This window comes from Ammospiza caudacuta, chromosome 11, assembly GCF_027887145.1.
Source record: "Ammospiza caudacuta isolate bAmmCau1 chromosome 11, bAmmCau1.pri, whole genome shotgun sequence".
NCBI lineage: Eukaryota > Metazoa > Chordata > Aves > Passeriformes > Passerellidae > Ammospiza > Ammospiza caudacuta.
In genome coordinates, this window is record NC_080603.1 from 394756 (window position 1) to 413522 (window position 18767).

Consider the following 18767-nt stretch of genomic DNA (forward strand, 5'->3'; position numbering starts at 1 on the left):
CGCTTCCAGTCACCTCTCTTTGAAGGAATTTTAGAAGTCTCGAGGCCCTGCAGGGGTTTGAGGATCCATGGTGGCTGTTAGGTGTCATTTCTCAACCTCATGTCTCAGCAGAAGTTTCTCCAATAAAGGAATAAAGGTTTTGCCTGAAGCTCCCTTTGTGCCCATGACAGGAACCCCTGTGAGTGTCTGGGACATCCCAGCTCTTTGGCTACCTGGGGACTCCTGGGATGTCACTGTGGAGCCCCTGTGAGTGCTTGTGACAGATTGGTGCCTTTGCAGCACAAGGTGCCCTGGGATGTCACCACGGAATGGCTGTGACTACCTCTGACCACACGGCTCTTTACCATCCCAGTAATCCCCTGGGAGGTCTCCATGGAGCCCCTGTCTGTGCCTGTGACATTCAAGCTCTGGAACAGCCTGGAGACTCTTGGAAAGTCCCCATGGAACACCTCGGAAGGCCTGTGACAAAACTGATCCTTAGCAGGCAATGATCACCAGCCCCCTGTTCCTATGGTCAGTTTCCATGGTAACCATCACCAGCCCCCTGTTGCTATGGTCAGTCCCTCGGCAGCTCCATGGAGACCCCATGCCAGGGGTGGTTGCCATGGACACCAGCTCAGGCCTGCAGCCACAGCCCGTTGCCATGGCAACCATTGGCAGCCCCATCCCCAGGCTCATGGGATCCCAGAACCACAGAATTGGCTGAGCTGGGAGAAACCCATCAGGATCCTCCAGTCCAACTGCTGGCCCTGCCCAGGACACCCCAACAATGCCAGCCTGGGCCTGGCAGTGCTGTACAAACGCTGCTGCAGCTCAGAGAGCCCTGGAGCTGGGACCCTTCCCTGGGGAGCCTGGGCAGGGCCCCAGCAGCCTCTGGGCAAAAACCTTTTCCTGACATCCAACCTGAGCCTGCCCTGACTCAGCTGCAGCCGTTCCCTCCACTCCTGTCCCTGAGCACCAGAGGGAAGAGGTTCCCACAGCCCCAGCCAGGGACCCGCTCCCAAGGCTGTTGCCATGGCCACCATGGCTGGGACCAGCTGGGATGCTTGGTTTCCATGGGCCAGGGTTCAGGAATGGGATTCCCCAATTTCCTGCTCCTGCTAAAACCGTGCTGCCCTCGCTGCCCTCCCGCCTTCCATGGAAAGCACAAAAGGCAAAGATTCCAGGCTGGGATAAAAACCATTTATTGGGAACAGCAATGAGATAAGGAACAAACAGGAACAAAAACAATATTGATAACAGAAGGGATAAATAAAACTGTTTACAGGGAAAATTAAACACAACTCACTGGGTCTTCCTGGCCACAATTTCCCATGCCTGGAAATTTCACCCTTCTCCTCAGGGAGAGAGAGAGTGCCTTTCCTGCCCCTGGCAATGACCTGAGGTGGGAGTAAATGTAATGACAGGGCCATGGCCAGACCCTCATGTTCTTCCATCCCACATCATGTCATTGGCAGGGGCAGGAAAAGGGACAGGTGTCTTCCTGGCATGGATCACAGGGAACATGGATCACCAGGGCTCTTTCCAATATGGGTCCTCCAATGAGGGATGAAGCTGGAGCTGGGCATGAAGCTCTTCTGCTGTTGGGCCACTGACAGAACGTCCCTTACCGGTGCTTCCATTGGTGGCTGGTCAAGGCAGAGCTCTGGGTGAAACTCATCCCACACTAGGGACACTCGAAGGACCTCTTCCCTGTGTGGATGCGCTGGTGCCTGATGAGGGTGAACTTATGCTTGAATCCCTTCCCACAGTCAGGGCAGCGGAAGGGCCTCCCCTCTGTGTGAATCCGCTCATGCAGACGGAGATTTGAGCTGGTCTGAAACCTCTTCCCACACGTGGGGCACTCATAGGGCCTCTCCCCAGTGTGGATGCGCTGGTGGATGATGAGGTGGGACTGGCGCTTGAAGCCCTTCCCACACTCAGGGCAGCAGAAAGGCCTCTCCCCAGTGTGAATGAGCTGGTGTCTGAGGAGATCGGAGCTGGTCCGAAAGCTCTTCTGGCACTCGGGACACTCGTAGGGCCTCTCCCCGGTGTGGATGCGTTGGTGGGTCACAAGGGTAGACCTGTAACTGAAGCCCTTCCCACACTCCCCACACTTGTAGGGCCATTCCCTTGTGTCGATCATCTGGTGGCTGATCAGGGTGCTGCTGTGCCTGAAGCTCTTCTCACACTCTGAGCACTTGTGGGCATTCTCCCGATCATGAAGCTGCTCACGAACCACCAGCTCTGTGCTCTGGCTGAAGCTCTGTCCACCTTCCTGGCTCAGGGTGGGTCTTCTCTCCTCAGAGCACCCTGGGCTGGGTTTGCAGCCCCTACTCCTGTGGGATCTCTGAGGCATTTCCTCCCAGCTGTAATTCTGCACCATGGCACTGCTCAAAATGGCCTCTTCCACAAGGTTCTGCTCGGGAGATTTGTCCTCCCTGGTCTCCATCCTCAGCTCCTTCTCTGGGGGAGGAAGGACAAGGAGAGGATGGGATTTGCCTCCATGCCAGAGGGAAAGGGAAGGAGATCCCCTCAGTGCATCCCTGGAAGGACGGCGTTGGCAGCAGGGTTGTCCTGCAGCCAGGGGCCGTGCTGGGCTGGGAGATGGAGCAGGAGAGAGGGGGAAAGGGGCACTGACTTCCTCCTCACCTGCCTGGGTGTCCTGGGGCATCTTCCTCTTCCTTGCAGTCTCTCCCTCCATCTGGCTAAGTTTTAGGAATGGGAAATTCTGTTTTGGGAGGAAAACAAGAAATGAGCACACTAAATTTTGTACCAGATTGAAGGTGAACCAGGGGGAGAGTCTAAGTCAGAATTCCAATTCAAAAAACAAAATTAGGATCAAGGCAATGATACAGAAACACTGCCTTAAACTGACAGAGTCAGAATATAACCTGACACCATGTTGGTCAGGGTGGTGGCTGCAGTCCCATTAAATGGTGGCTGCAGTCCTGTTGGAGTGATGAACATGATTCTGTCCAAGAAGTGATGCTGTAGAAGAGTCTGGTCTTCCTCTGAAGGTCCACTGGTGGTTATGGAGCTCTTGTCCTCTGGGAATCCAGTAGGCAAGGTGCTGCTGGTGTTGCCAGCCTCAGCTTATATCCAGGTAGGAATTCTTGGATCCTCCCTCTGGGCGGAGCATCCCACAATGGGATGATGGAATTTTATTAGTCCTGCAGTGACACTCAATGGCCCATTCACAGAAGATATCTCCCCTGGAGGGCGTTATCAGAGGTGATTCATGGAAGAGATAAAGAACTCTGCCCCACCTGCTTATAGCAGTTGATGAAGATGGGGATTGAAAACATGCATTTGGTTACATCTTGCATTGCAACCTGAAACAGTGGGGTAATCCCTGCTCAGGGGGTGAACACCACCCCCCTTACCCAAACTGGCTCAGGTGTAAAACCCCCACCCTGGGAAGGCCACACACACAGGGGACAATGTCACACTTGCCCTGCCCCAGGTGACGTCTCTGTCCCTGTCACTCTCTTTCAAAGGCTGGAGGCTTTGCCAAATGTTAGAGTAATTTTTCTCTTTGTCCCTGTCACCTTTGTGACAGCTACACAGAGCTTCCCCTTCCTTTTCATAATCCGTATTGGGCCTAATTTCAACATTTCTTTCATCAGAATGTGCCAGCAGCTGAGCTGGAGCTGTGCAGGACCAATGGAATTTGGATTTGCCACAAAATAGCTTCTATTGTAAGTTTATAAAATTTTGGGATTTGTTTGCATTTCCATCACAAGTGACTTGTGGGAAAAGCAAATTCAAGGCATTTTATCTAGGATTAATTTTGATTTCTGACAAGAAACAACATTACTTTGTCCTGTGCCCAGGGTTGATCGAGGAGCCTCTGTGCCTCTCCCTCTGGGGTGTGCTTCGGGAGGTTTTACCCTGTCCCAGACCATTCCCTAGGGGGTTTGTCCCAGTCCCTGTCACCCCAGGCCATACCCCAGGGGTCTCCATCATTCTCACCCCAGGGGGGTCTCCCTCCCTCTCACCCCTGTGCCAGGGGATGCTCAGGGGTCTCTGTCCCCTCACCCTGGGGGACGCTCGGGGGGTCTCTATCCCTCTGGCCTCAGGCAATGCCTGTGCAGGGCTGGGGACCAGGGGCTCTGTGTCCCTCTCACCGCTGAGGGTGCTCGGGGCTGGGGGGGCTCTCTGACCTTCTCACACCTGGGGAGGCCGGGGGGGTCTCTGTCCCTCTCAGCCCTGCTGTGACCCCACCCAAACATCATCGGGGTCAGAGGGACAGAGACACCCCCAAAGCCCCAGAAGGGCTGAACTTGTGGCGGGAAAAAGCTCAGCTGCCCTTTTCTTCTGGTGCCTCCTCCTCTCCTCAGCTGAGGATGTCAAACTCCCCAGGAGCAGGAAAATCCCCATTCCCTGTTTCCTTGTAGCTGCAGCCTGGAACATCCACTCAGAGTGAAGAATTTTCTGATAGCTCTGCTGAATGACAATGGCAAGAGGTTTGTGAGAATGGGAAGAAATTGTGTTTTGATAGTAAATAAAATGTGTAAAATTATTTCGTTCTGACATATTCCTTTTCAGTCAGTTCTGGTTTATTTTCAGAGTGCCACCTTCTCAGCTGATTGTGTTTGTGCCTTCCTTTCTCTCCTACCTTTCTTTGCCTGCTCAGTTTCTCTCTCAGCATCTCCCTTGACCCAGGGCAGCTCCCACCAAAGACCCTGCCATGATTTAATTCCCAATCCCAGACCTACAACAACCATGGGTGAAGATATGAAGGCTGGCAGTGAAATGTCACTGTAGGATCTTGCTCTACTTTGCTTTTGGCTCCTTCTTGAGAGCTTTTCCTTCCAGGGCAGGAACACCTTTTGCTGGCAGGGAACTGGAATTCCAGCCCCTGGGAGTGTGTGCCATGGATCGCAGAGGGGCATTCCTGAGCCTTCCAGGACAGAGGGAATGGGGATTTTCCTGCTTCTGGTGAGTTTGACATCCTTGCCAAAGGAGAGGAGGAGGCACCAGAAGAAAAGGGCAGCTGGGCTTCATCTTTCCACTTGAATTAGGTGGGGGGGAAATCTCTCCTCCTGTCTGTAGCTGCTCCCACAGGGATGTGACAGCTGATATCAGAGCCCCAAGGGTCAAAGTCAGGGCTGCCCTCAGGGAATGCTCACCTCATATCTTGGAGCACCCAGTTGCCCCCCATGTGTGGAGGTGCCTGAGGAGGGCTGGGACAATGCCAGGGACATCCCGCAGTGATATCCCCTCTGTCCCACTCTGGGTGAGCTCAGTCTCAAACCTGACCCTGATCCTGGTCTCAATCTCACTCCATGTTTAGACACACTCACAGTTCTGTATTTATTCTCATCCCAGTGCCAAACTTGTTTAGCCCCAGACCCAATCACAACCCCAGCCCTAAAGCTCATCCCATGTCTACCCTTAACCCCAATCCCAGCTCTAATCCAAATCTCAGCCCCAACTCCAAGCCCAGCCCCAATTCCAGCCCCTTCCTAAATCCTCAGCCCCAAACCAAATCCCAGGTTCTGCCGTTCTGGGGGTTTGGGGGTGTCTCTCTCCCTCTGACCCCGATGATGTTTGGGTGGGGTCACAGCAGGGCTGAGAGGGACAGAGACCCCCCCGGCCTTCCCAGGTGTGATAAGGTCGGAGAGCCCCCCCAGCCCCGAGCACCCTCAGCGGTGAGAGGGACACAGAGCCCCTGGTCCCCAGCCCTGCACAGGCATTGCCTGAGGCCAGAGGGATAGAGACCCCCCCAGCGTCCCCCAGGGTGAGGGGACAGAGACCCCTGAGCATCCCCTGGGCTGAGAGAGACAGAGACTGCCCCGAGCACCCCCTGGCACAGGGGTGAGAGGGAGGGAGACCCCCCAGGCATTTCCTGGGGTGAGAATGATGGAGACCCCCTGGGGAATGGCCTGGGGTGACAGGGACAAGGACACTCCCAGGGTGAAGCCCTAAAGCAGATAGCCTTCCAGAAGTAATGGGTTAAAACATGGAATGAGAGGCATGTAAAGAAGGGCCTAGCACTAGAACACACGGAGAAAGCACAGCACTAGGAAAACAGAGCAATAAATTAGATAAAAGGTAGAGCATCATGACAGGGGAAGAGATAGGTATAGGAGAAACTAATAAGCTAAGCGGGTTTAGAGCCAGCAATGTCAAAACGACCCTAAGGGTTTTGCCAAGCCACGGGATCTAAGCCAAATACACCGGGAATTGACCAAATTAGGAAAAGAGTTCAAAAGTTTAAAGAGGAAGACTCATCGGAAAGACCCCGTCTATGATGAAGGCAACAGGAACGACCACCTGAAAATTCCCCAAAAGAGATGTCTCCACCTACGCTCCGCCCACGCTCCGCCTACACCACGCCCCATATGAATATGCATGATTATGTATCTGATCTGATGTAATCCTATACCCAAAATTGTATATAAGGCTTGCTTTTGCTATGTGAACTCAGAAATCCATTTTGTGATTTCTCCGACGCGTCGCTAATAAAAATACCTCCTGCTTAATTGACTTAAGCTGAGTCTGATTAGGCAGTCACTCTGCCTGTTTGGGCCAAAATTTGGCATCATTTTCTGGCGAGCCAGGCAGGAGATATGGCACCAGACAGGAGATCCAAGCCTTAAGGGTCCTCTCCCGAGCCGGGTCTGGGGTCGGGGTCTTCTGGGCGCCTCTGACGGCTTTTCGTCGGGAGAAGCTCCTTCCCTGGACCGGTGCTCTCGGATGGACGCTGGCTGCATCTCCTGCTCAATTAAGAGGTATTTTAATTGCCTATTGGCTTTAAGAGGTATTTGAATTGTTTGTTGGTTTTGGGATAAAGCGCTTTGTTTGGAAAACGAGGGTCAGACGTGACCGCTCGCAGGGTAAGCCGGAGGGACGCCTCGGTAAAAATCCCTGATTTTACGGGTTAAAGTCCCGTAAATACGATACGGGTTAAAGTCCCGTAAATACGGGTTAAAGTCCCGTAAATACGGTACGGGTTAAAGTCCCGTAAATACGGTACGGGTTAAAGTCCCGTAAATACGGGTTAAAGTCCCGTAAATACGGTACGGGTTAAAGTCCCGTAAATACGGGTTAAAGTCCCGTAAAAAGAGTACAAAAGGAAACGACTAGGTTATGGTAGAGAAGAGTTGAACTTGGTATCTTTGGTTTGTTTTGCTGTATGGGAGATTGCCTACTGTTCTTTGAGAACGGGAGAAAGATGTGTTAATTGGTGGTTTTATGTGTTTGTTTTATGTGTCCGTTGTAAAATCTTATAGGGGACGCTTTTATTACTTTCTATGTAAACAGATTAGAAATATATGTGCATGAACTTGGGAACCCGGTATTTCACGGTCTATCGGCGACCAAGGCCATAAGGTAGGAACCTTTCACTGTACGAGTGTGTGTGGAGTAAGTGAGACGCAGCATCGCTGCGAAACGAGAGCGGAGTCCCGATCCACATTTCCTGGACGAAGCGAATGGAAATTGTGTGAATGAAGTGTTAAGGTATATTGGCATATAGTACTTGTGGAAAAGAGCACGAATACAGAGAATAGCCATGGGAAGCCAACAGAGTAAAGATATAAATATGAAAACCCCTTTAGGATGTATCCTAAAACACTGGAAGGACCTGGGAGGGATTCCAGGGGGAAACATAAGTAAAAAAAAAAAACACTTCTTAAGTATTGCACACAATGGTGGCCCCTGTACCGTCTTGATGACGGAGAAAAATGGCCACCAGAGGGGACAACTAACTATAATACCATTTTACAACTTATGCTCTTCCTCCGGCGGCTCAATAAATGGGATGAGGTAATATACGCAGACATGTTTTTCACCCTAAGGAATAAACCTGAGTGGCAAAATGAATGTGGAATTAATGTAGCCCCTCAGGACCCCCTAGTATTGGCTTTGGAAAGAATAGTGAATGACGGGGACCGGTGGGCCGTACCCTAGCAGACCCACTGGTTAAAATGGAGCTAGGGGAAGGTAAAAAGGAATTGAGCTTTTTAATTGATACGGGAGCAACTTTTTCGGTTTTAAATCAGGAATTGGTACCTAAAAGTGATGAATTTGTACAAGTTGTGGGAGCAACAGGCCAACCAGAAAAAGCTTACTTTTTGAAACCCATTAAATACAAAAATTGGGAAACAAATGGGAATACATCAGTTCCTGTATTTACCAAATTCGCCAAAGCCCTTATTGGGAAGAGACCTATTGGAAAACCTGGGAGCCATAATAAAGTTCAACAAGGACAAATTGGAATTTCAAGTAAACGATGAACAACTGATTACAGCCCTAAGCCTAACAATCAGTTGTGTGGAACCCAAACCTGAGAACCACAATTTCGAGCGAATCCTGAGCAAGACTTATCCATTGGTATGGGCTACGGATATACCTGGAAAATCAAAACGAGCGACACCGATTGTTGTCGAACTTAAGGTCGGGGCAAGACCGGTGGTAAGAAAACAATACCCTCTGAGGATAGAAGACAGAAAGGGAATTGAGCCCATAATCAAAAGGTTTTTAGAACTGGGGTTATTGGTAGAATGTGAATCGGATTTTAATACACCGATCTTGCCAGTAAAGAAACCTAATGGAACGTATAGGCTCGTTCAGGATCTGAGGGCAGTAAACGAAATAACCAAGACATTACACCCGGTGGTTGCTAATCCATATACGCTTTTAACTAGGCTAAAGGATAGCCTGGCCTGGTTCACCGTATTAGATTTGAAAGACGCATTCTTCTGCCTTCCCTTAGCCCCCGAGAGTCAAAGGATTTTTGCCTTTGAGTGGGAATCAGTAGATAGGGGGAGAAAGACCCAACTTACCTGGACACGGTTGCCCCAAGGCTGGTCTAACTCGCCCACGATCTTTGGGAATCAGTTAGCCAAAGAATTAGAACAATGGGAAGGGCCGCCGGGAGATGGCGCTCTCCTGCAGTACGTAGACGACCTCCTAATAGCGACAGTGACGGAGGAAGAATGCATTGAATGGACTATTTCCTTGTTGAATTTCCTGGGTTTAAGTGGATATCGAGTCTCTCAACAGAAAGCACAACTGGTGCAAAAGGAAGTGGTGTACCTGGGATACGAAATCTCCAGAGGACAGCGATCCCTGGGAGCAGCCAGGAAAGAGGCCATCTGCCAGATGCCCAAACCAGAGACGGTGAGAGACCTGCGCGCCTTTCTGGGGATGACAGGTTGGTGTCGGCTATGGATCTACCAGTATGGGATACTCGCTAAACCATTGTATGATTTGCTAAAAGAAACCAAGAATGTCCTAGTTTGGACTCCCGAGGCGGAAGGGGCCTTTAAGAGGCTGAAGCGGGAGCTGATGAGAGCACCAGCCTTAGGTCTCCCAGATGTGTCGAAACCATTCTGGCTATTTTCCCATGAGCGGCAAGGGATGGCCCTAGGAGTACTAGCACAGCAGTTGGGACCACACAAGAGAGCTGTGGCCTACTTCTCCAAGCGATTGGATGAAGAAAGTAAAGGATGGCCAGGCTGTCTGAGGGCAGTGGCCGCAGTGATAATTAACATAGAAGAGGCCAGGAAGCTTACGCTGGGCCAAAAGGTGACTGTGTTAGTATCCCACACTGTGTCAGCTGTGCTGGAACAGAAAGGCAACCATTGGTTGTCGCCTTCCAGATTTTTAAAGTACCAGGCCATCCTGGCTGAATCAGATGATGTAACCATTCAGGTAACTAATATTGTGAACCCAGCTTCATTCTTAGAAGGAAGAGCTCCAGCAGAACCCATCGAACATGACTGCCTGGAAACAATTGAAGCCGTCTACTCCAGTCGCCCAGATCTCAAAGAAGAGCCGTTCGAAGACGCGGACAACTGGTTTTCAGATGGCAGCAGCTTCGTGAGGCAAGGAGTAAGAATGGCTGGCTATGCAGTCACCACTACAGAGAGGGTAATTGAGTCAAACCCCCTGCCTGCAGGGACTTCATCTCAAAAAGCAGAGCTGATAGCCCTGACCCGAGCCCTGGAATTAGCAGAGAACATGCAAATTAATATATGGACAGACTCTAAATATGCCTTTTCTGTCGTACATGCTCATGGAGCCATCTGGAAAGAAAGAGGACTGTTGACTACACAAGGAAAAACAGTCAAACATGCAGAAGAGGTTCTGCGACTGCTGGAGGCGGTCCAACTCCCAACACAGGTGGCCATAATGCATTGCAAGGGGCACTTGAAAGGCAATACTATTCCAGAAATAGGGAACAGGAAGGCAGATACAGAAGCTAAATTGGCGGCCACAAGAAATAGGGAAGCGGAAATAGCGGCCCTAATACCAGGGGAGCTGGATATCAATATCCAGCCAGATTACCAAGAATCAGATCATAGGTGGATTCAAAGGAATAAGGGCAAAATACTAGAAAATGGTTGGGGTCGATTAGAAACAGGACAGTTAGTGATACCAGGAAACGTGATGTGGCAGTTTGTGAAGGCAGAACATGAGAAGGCCCATTGGGGCCTAGATTCGCTTTACCAATATTTGCAGACCAGAATAGCAGGACCAAAATTATTTACTACTATAAAACACGTTACGTCCCAGTGTGAACGGTGTCTGAAGAACAACCCAAACACAGGAACCAAAGTACACCTAGGAGCTATAAACCGAGGTAAATTCCCAGGTGAGATATGGCAAATTGATTTTTCTGAACTCCCAAGAAAAGGGGGGTTTCGGTACCTGTTGGTATTAACTGACACATTTTCTGGGTGGCCTGAAGCATTCCCCTGTAGGACAAATAAGGAAAGAGAGGTAACTAGAGTACTGTTGAATGAAATTATTCCACGGTTTGGGGTACCGAAGAGCATTTCTTCAGATAGAGGTACACATTTCTGTGCAAAAGTAGTGAAAGCAATAAGCAAAGCATTACAAATCAATTGGCAATTGCACACGCCCTACCGTCCACAGGCCAGTGGGCAAGTGGAAAAGATGAATCATCTTATCAAACAGCAAATTGCTAAAATATGCCAAGAGACTAATTTGCAGTGGTATCAAGCTTTGCCTATTGCTCTGCTGAGACTGAGAGTCAAGCCAAGATCGAAGGAAAAGTTAAGTCCTTTTGAAATTCTATATGGTAGACCTTATGCTATGCAAGCTGTAAATGGGGATGTCATAGACCAGATTGGTAATCAATACATTTACGATTATGTAATTGCGGTGGGGAAACAGTTTGATAAGAATGCTGCTGTGATGATAGAGCACCAACCTAAGCAACCTGATTGCAAATTGCATCCGTTTAACCCCGGTGATTGGGTGTATGTTAAGAATCTTTTAGGAAAACCCCTACAAGAAAAGTGGGAGGGACCTTTCCAAGTGCTGCTGACTACCTTCACCGCGGTTCGGATCAAGGAACGACCTACGTGGATCCACTATTCACGGGTCAAGAGAGCTCCGGAAAACAAACAAGAGGAGATTAAACCTGCCCTAGATGTACAGACTTCTGAGTCAGCTGTCTCCGCAGGATCACGTGAGAATCCAACATAAACTAACATTGACTTTGCCAAAACCTTTATCTCTCATAGCAGAATTTAATGCCGAAGCTAGAGCTGCATTGCGTAGCATGCCAATACAGTGGACAGGGTGGGTTGAAACATACAGTCAACAAGGACCTGACCCACAGGACCCTATTCACGATCAGCCGTGTTTTGGGTGTGGGGAAAGAAATTGTGTGGGACTAATTGGATTTCTTTGTGGAGGTTGTGATAGAAAATTTTGGAACGTACAAAGTTGTTTACTGGACCTCCAATGTTATGAGTGTAGCTGCAAAGAAGCAAGGGAAAATGACGACTATTTGGCCTTAGAGAAATTCGCCAACAGACCCATTTTAGAGGCTAGGGAATTGTTTGAAGCTCCCGAACAAATTGTATTAGGGTGGTGCCATTGGAAAGTACACCGCTGGTTACAATATTGTTTGAAACTTAGTCGTTCTAAGGTTTTATCGACCCGTTGCTATTCTTCTGTCCCACGACATCCACTAACAAGTGACCAAATTGGACCCTTTAAAAAACAAAGAGATTTAGACACTGAACTAGAAAAGGCTATTTTACGAGTAAAACAAATTCACATCAAGCAACGAGAACGCCAAAAGAAACAAAATTGACAGCCAGACATTATGACCCCGACTCCACCCCAAACCTTTACAACTCTGATCATTGGACTCTCGATAAGTATAGCTCTTCCCCAAGACTCTTCCCCAATAGACCCATGGTCTCATGCACATCAGTGTATCCACCCGGAATTAGGAATGAGCGGACCCTATTTCGAGGTTTATGCCTTACGTAACAATCAGCCATATGCAAGTGAAGTATGGGATCAGCCCTCCATGATAGCATACAAGGGAGACCAAATCCAAATTGGGTGTCGAGAGCTTGACCCAGCAGGAGAAAGAGAAGGAAAAACAAGGCGGCTGGTATTAACAATTCAACCCTCGATGCCAGCCTCTAAACAAAACCTAATTACCTTTAGTCTAGTGAAAATGGGCAAGCCTATTGCCTGGACTCAACAAAAGGGCCCAATTTCATGTCAGTGGAGCGACTTCAGGGAAGATCCACCTGGATCACAACCCCGAAACTCGGTGATTTATAGAGAAGATTCACTTGGGGAGCTACACCCTCAAAACATAACCTATGACCCTCACCCCCTTCTCCATTCTCCGGGAGAAATTGTAGCATCTAGTGGTCCTGAGGGAGGAAAAGCACTGTGTGAGATGGCATTTAGATTGGATCAGTCAATGACGTTCACATGTGAAAGGGAGTTGAAAACACTGGGACAGGGTTTTAGCTCCCTCGGGCGTGCTCTCGGGCGTGCTGTCGAATATAGGATACAATTACCAGGAGACGTGATCCCATTGTATCCAGATCTAGACTTGCCTCAAGAAACCACCCTACCAGTGGAGTGTAAAGCAGTACACAACCTAACCTTTATAGGGCCTCAGGTGATAAGAAAATCTAACGAACTAAAATTATTGTTAGACCCCACTTATTCCCTGAAAAAGGTGCAAATGAACATTCACACCGATATTACTTATTTGCAAAAGGATTGACGACCATTTATACAGCAAAGCCTTAAGGGATGGAATGCATGGCTAGCGACAAGGTCTCATCACAGAAAAACAAAAAGAGATCTAAGTGGGTGGATTGGCACCGGATTTGGCATAGTAAACACAATAGATCAAGAGGTATTAGTAAACAAATTAAGTACCGTCACATCGAGCTTAGGAAAGCTTAAGGTGCCTCTCAGTGCATCCATGCTTACATTAGCTGAAACACAATCGCTGGTGGTGAAATTACTAACCATGGTAGCAAACCATACTGCAGAGGATTTTGTAAAGCTCACTGACTACACAGGGGAACTCAGCAGAGACGTTGCACTCGCTATCCAATGCTCTCAGACGCAACAATGGGTACAATCAGTAGCGGCAGGAATAATGAGAGAAGGAACGTCAGGTATATTACCTCAAGAAATAAGGGAAACAATATTAAAGGACAATCACACTACACAATTTGAGAGGGACCATCAGGCTTGGTGGCAACTAGTGAACTTCACCTATGAGCCTCAACAAGAACACATTGAAGCTTATGTCCTCACCATTAGTGCAGCAGAGGAAAGAGCTATCTTTCCCATCCTCACTCTAGGGACAACACACCAAGAAGTCGTTGTTAGGCCAATAAACCATAACGTCTGGGCCAGTTATGATTACACCAAAAATAGGTGGCAATCGGTTAGCACAGAAGCATGCATCCCTAGAGGACAATTAGGCTATGTTTGCGAAAATGCTGTGGTAGAAGCCGAAGATTTATGCTTAGATGCTGAAAATAGTGTATGTACCTTAGAAATGCTTCCGCATGATAGAACACAATCACAAGTTTACTATATAGGAAATGGGTGTGCTTGCGTAAGGACAGCTTGTGACAACGTCACTATAGATAATTGCCTAGAAGAGACTAACAATACTAACTTTTGTGTATGCAACTTTACCAAGATCATAGGTTGTGATTTTCATTACACTGTCCCAATAACCACCCAACAGCTAATTAACGCAAATTTCAACCTATATCAAGAGATACCGAAATTACAAATAGGGATGGACGTCAAAATTCTCAAAGCAGTGCTTGCACACCCTGAAGTAAAGAAATTGGTGCAAAAGGTGAATCAAACAACTAAACGAATGGTATGGCAGATAGAACACAATTCAGAAAAGATAAAGAATGTCCTGACCGAAGTAGAACAAGTAGGCCAGCATCACTGGTGGGACATCTTTACAGGATACTCCCCAACAGCTACACAGGTCTTCCATTACCTGGTGCACCCAATGCTAGTAGTAATTGTAGCTTTGTTATTACTAACTCTTACAAACATTTGTTTGTGGTGGAGACTAAGGGGCATAATGAAGAGGACCCAAATGATTTGGGCAATGGTACGAGCCTATCAGCGTCCTGTGGGACCAGAACTTGACGAAAGAATTCGTAAGTTACAAGAAAAAGGGGGGAAATGAAGCCCTAAAGCAGATAGCCTTCCAGAAGTAATGGGTTAAAACATGGAATGAGAGGCATGTAAAGAAGGGCCTAGCACTAGAACACACGGAGAAAGCACAGCACTAGGAAAACAGAGCAATAAATTAGATAAAAGGTAGAGCATCATGACAGGGGAAGAGATAGGTATAGGAGAAACTAATAAGCTAAGCGGGTTTAGAGCCAGCAATGTCAAAACGACCCTAAGGGTTTTGCCAAGCCACGGGATCTAAGCCAAATACACCGGGAATTGACCAAATTAGGAAAAGAGTTCAAAAGTTTAAAGAGGAAGACTCATCGGAAAGACCCCGTCTATGATGAAGGCAACAGGAACGACCACCTGAAAATTCCCCAAAAGAGATGTCTCCACCTACGCTCCGCCCACGCTCCGCCTACACCACGCCCCATATGAATATGCATGATTATGTATCTGATCTGATGTAATCCTATACCCAAAATTGTATATAAGGCTTGCTTTTGCTATGTGAACTCAGAAATCCATTTTGTGATTTCTCCGACGCGTCGCTAATAAAAATACCTCCTGCTTAATTGACTTAAGCTGAGTCTGATTAGGCAGTCACTCTGCCTGTTTGGGCCAAAATTTGGCATCAAGGGCATGGGCTAGGGTGACAGGGACAGGGACAATCGCAACAAATTCCTCCTGAGCATCCCCCAGGGCAAGAGGCACAGAGACCCCTTGAGCATCCCCAGGGCACTGGACAAAATAAACTAGGCATAAATCAAACCTAATCCTACATAAAATACTTTGATGAATATTTGATTTTCCCGAGAGTCACATGTGATGGAAATGCAAACAAATCCCAAACAGGAGTAAACTGGCAATAGAAGAAATTCTGTGGCAATTCCAAGTTTCATTGGTTCCTGCACAGCTCCAGCTCAGCTGCTGGCAGGTTCCAATAAAAGGAAAGTGGAAATTAGGCCCAATCAGATTAATAGAAGGAAGGGGAAACTCTGTGTAGCTGTCACAAAGGTGACAGGGATGAAGAGAATAATGATTCTCACATTTGGCAAAGAACCCAAGCCTGTGAATTCCAGAGTTATTTGGGAATTTAGCTACTTGAATTGTGTTTTTTGTTGGACTTTTAGCAGCCTTGTGTTCCTCACCATGGGGTGAATGAACCTTGTCAGTCTCGCTGGTAACATTTGCTCCCTTTCCTCCAGTGATTTTAACAAACTTTTCAAGGAAGGACAACAAAATATTTTCTTTTTCACTGGCCACCTCTAACAGCCATTTTCCTCATCAGTTCTCCCATAAGGTGCTCAGAGGAAGCTGTGTCCAAGTTTCCAAGAGTTCCTCCAGAGAGAACCACAACCTCCTCAGAGGAGGGAACCATGCTGTTGTCAAAGGCACTTGGGGTCAGACAACGGTGCCCTAACCCACTATGGCAAAATAATGTCGCAATCTGCTTAAGAAAATTGTTGGAGAGATTCCTCTGCCACAGTTAAGATACTAACAAGACCAAATCCAAGGTGGATTTTATTGAACAGTAAATGTGAGGTAGAGAGTGAGTTGGAAAGAAAGAGAAAAGGGGAGAGAATAAGGGAGTGACAAGGGACAGAGGCCTCACCTGGAGCAGGGCCAACTGTGACATTGTCCCCTGTGTGTGTGGCCTTCCCAGGGTGGGGGTTTTACACCTGAGCCAGTTTGGGTAAGGGGGGTGGTGTTCACCCCCTGAGCAGGGATTACCCCACTGTTTCAGGTTGCAATGCAAGATGTAACCAAATGCATGTTTTCAATCCCCATCTTCATCAACTGCTATAAGCAGGTGGGGCAGAGTTCTTTATCTCTTCCATGAATCACCTCTGATAACGCCCTCCAGGGGAGATATCTTCTGTGAATGGGCCATTGAGTGTCACTGCTGGACTAATAAAATTCCATCATCCCATTGTGGGATGCTCCGCCCAGAGGGAGGATCCAAGAATTCCTACCTGGATATAAGCTGAGGCTGGCAACACCAGCAGCACCTTGCCTACTGGATTCCCAGAGGACAAGAGCTCCATAACCACCAGTGGACCTTCAGAGGAAGACCAGACTCTTCTACAGCATCACTTCTTGGACAGAATCATGTTCATCACTCCAACAGGACTGCAGCCACCATTTAATGGGACTGCAGCCACCACCCTGACCAACATGGTGTCAGGTTATATTCTGACTCTGTCAGTTTAAGGCAGTGTTTCTGTATCATTGCCTTGATCCTAATTTTGTTTTTGAATTGGAATTCTGACTTAGACTCTCCCCCTGGTTCACCTTCAATCTGGTACAAAATTTAGTGTGCTCATTTCTTGTTTTCCTCCCAAAACAGAATTTCCCATTCCTAAAACTTAGCCAGATGGAGGGAGAGACTGCAAGGAAGAGGAAGATGCCCCAGGACACCCAGGCAGGTGAGGAGGAAGTCAGTGCCCCTTTCCCCCTCTCTCCTGCTCCATCTCCCAGCCCAGCACGGCCCCTGGCTGCAGGACAACCCTGCTGCCAACGCCGTCCTTCCAGGGATGCACTGAGGGGATCTCCTTCCCTTTCCCTCTGGCATGGAGGCAAATCCCATCCTCTCCTTGTCCTTCCTCCCCCAGAGAAGGAGCTGAGGATGGAGACCAGGGAGGACAAATCTCCCGAGCAGAACCTTGTGGAAGAGGCCATTTTGAGCAGTGCCATGGTGCAGAATTACAGCTGGGAGGAAATGCCTCAGAGATCCCACAGGAGTAGGGGCTGCAAACCCAGCCCAGGGTGCTCTGAGGAGAGAAGACCCACCCTGAGCCAGGAAGGTGGACAGAGCTTCAGCCAGAGCACAGAGCTGGTGGTTCGTGAGCAGCTTCATGATCGGGAGAATGCCCACAAGTGCTCAGAGTGTGAGAAGAGCTTCAGGCACAGCAGCACCCTGATCAGCCACCAGATGATCGACACAAGGGAATGGCCCTACAAGTGTGGGGAGTGTGGGAAGGGCTTCAGTTACAGGTCTACCCTTGTGACCCACCAACGCATCCACACCGGGGAGAGGCCCTACGAGTGTCCCGAGTGCCAGAAGAGCTTTCGGACCAGCTCCGATCTCCTCAGACACCAGCTCATTCACACTGGGGAGAGGCCTTTCTGCTGCCCTGAGTGTGGGAAGGGCTTCAAGCGCCAGTCCCACCTCATCATCCACCAGCGCATCCACACTGGGGAGAGGCCCTATGAGTGCCCCACGTGTGGGAAGAGGTTTCAGACCAGCTCAAATCTCCGTCTGCATGAGCGGATTCACACAGAGGGGAGGCCCTTCCGCTGCCCTGACTGTGGGAAGGGATTCAAGCATAAGTTCACCCTCATCAGGCACCAGCGCATCCACACAGGGAAGAGGTCCTTCGAGTGTCCCTAGTGTGGGATGAGTTTCACCCAGAGCTCTGCCTTGACCAGCCACCAATGGAAGCACCGGTAAGGGACGTTCTGTCAGTGGCCCAACAGCAGAAGAGCTTCATGCCCAGCTCCAGCTTCATCCCTCATTGGAGGACCCATATTGGAAAGAGCCCTGGTGATCCATGTTCCCTGTGATCCATGCCAGGAAGACACCTGTCCCTTTTCCTGCCCCTGCCAATGACATGATGTGGGATGGAAGAACATGAGGGTCTGGCCATGGCCCTGTCATTACATTTACTCCCACCTCAGGTCATTGCCAGGGGCAGGAAAGGCACTCTCTCTCTCCCTGAGGAGAAGGGTGAAATTTCCAGGCATGGGAAATTGTGGCCAGGAAGACCCAGTGAGTTGTGTTTAATTTTCCCTGTAAACAGTTTTATTTATCCCTTCTGTTATCAATATTGTTTTTGTTCCTGTTTGTTCCTTATCTCATTGCTGTTCCCAATAAATGGTTTTTATCCCAGCCTGGAATCTTTGCCTTTTGTGCTTTCCATGGAAGGCGGGAGGGCAGCGAGGGCAGCACGGTTTTAGCAGGAGCAGGAAATTGGGGAATCCCATTCCTGAACCCTGGCCCATGGAAACCAAGCATCCCAGCTGGTCCCAGCCATGGTGGCCATGGCAACAGCCTTGGGAGCGGGTCCCTGGCTGGGGCTGTGGGAACCTCTTCCCTCTGGTGCTCAGGGACAGGAGTGGAGGGAACGGCTGCAGCTGAGTCAGGGCAGGCTCAGGTTGGATGTCAGGAAAAGGTTTTTGCCCAGAGGCTGCTGGGGCCCTGCCCAGGCTCCCCAGGGAAGAGTCCCAGCTCCAGGGCTCTCTGAGCTCCAGCAGCGTTTGTACAGCACTGCCAGGCCCAGGCTGGCATTGTTGGGGTGTCCTGGGCAGGGCCAGCA

The 18767-nt window shown here is 49.1% G+C and overlaps 1 protein-coding gene and 1 pseudogene across 1 annotated transcript; one reads left to right on the forward strand and one right to left on the reverse strand.

Annotated features, from left to right (window-relative positions):
• LOC131562621 (zinc finger protein 883-like) overlaps positions 1-17902 on the forward strand; it is a 73442-nt pseudogene extending 55540 nt beyond the window's left edge.
• On the reverse strand, positions 1607-2431 carry LOC131562350 (gastrula zinc finger protein XlCGF49.1-like). Its single transcript, XM_058812005.1, is given in 2 exon segments — positions 1607-2206; positions 2363-2431. Coding segments are annotated over 2 exon segments (669 nt in total).
• Positions 17903-18767: the final 865 nt, after the last annotated feature.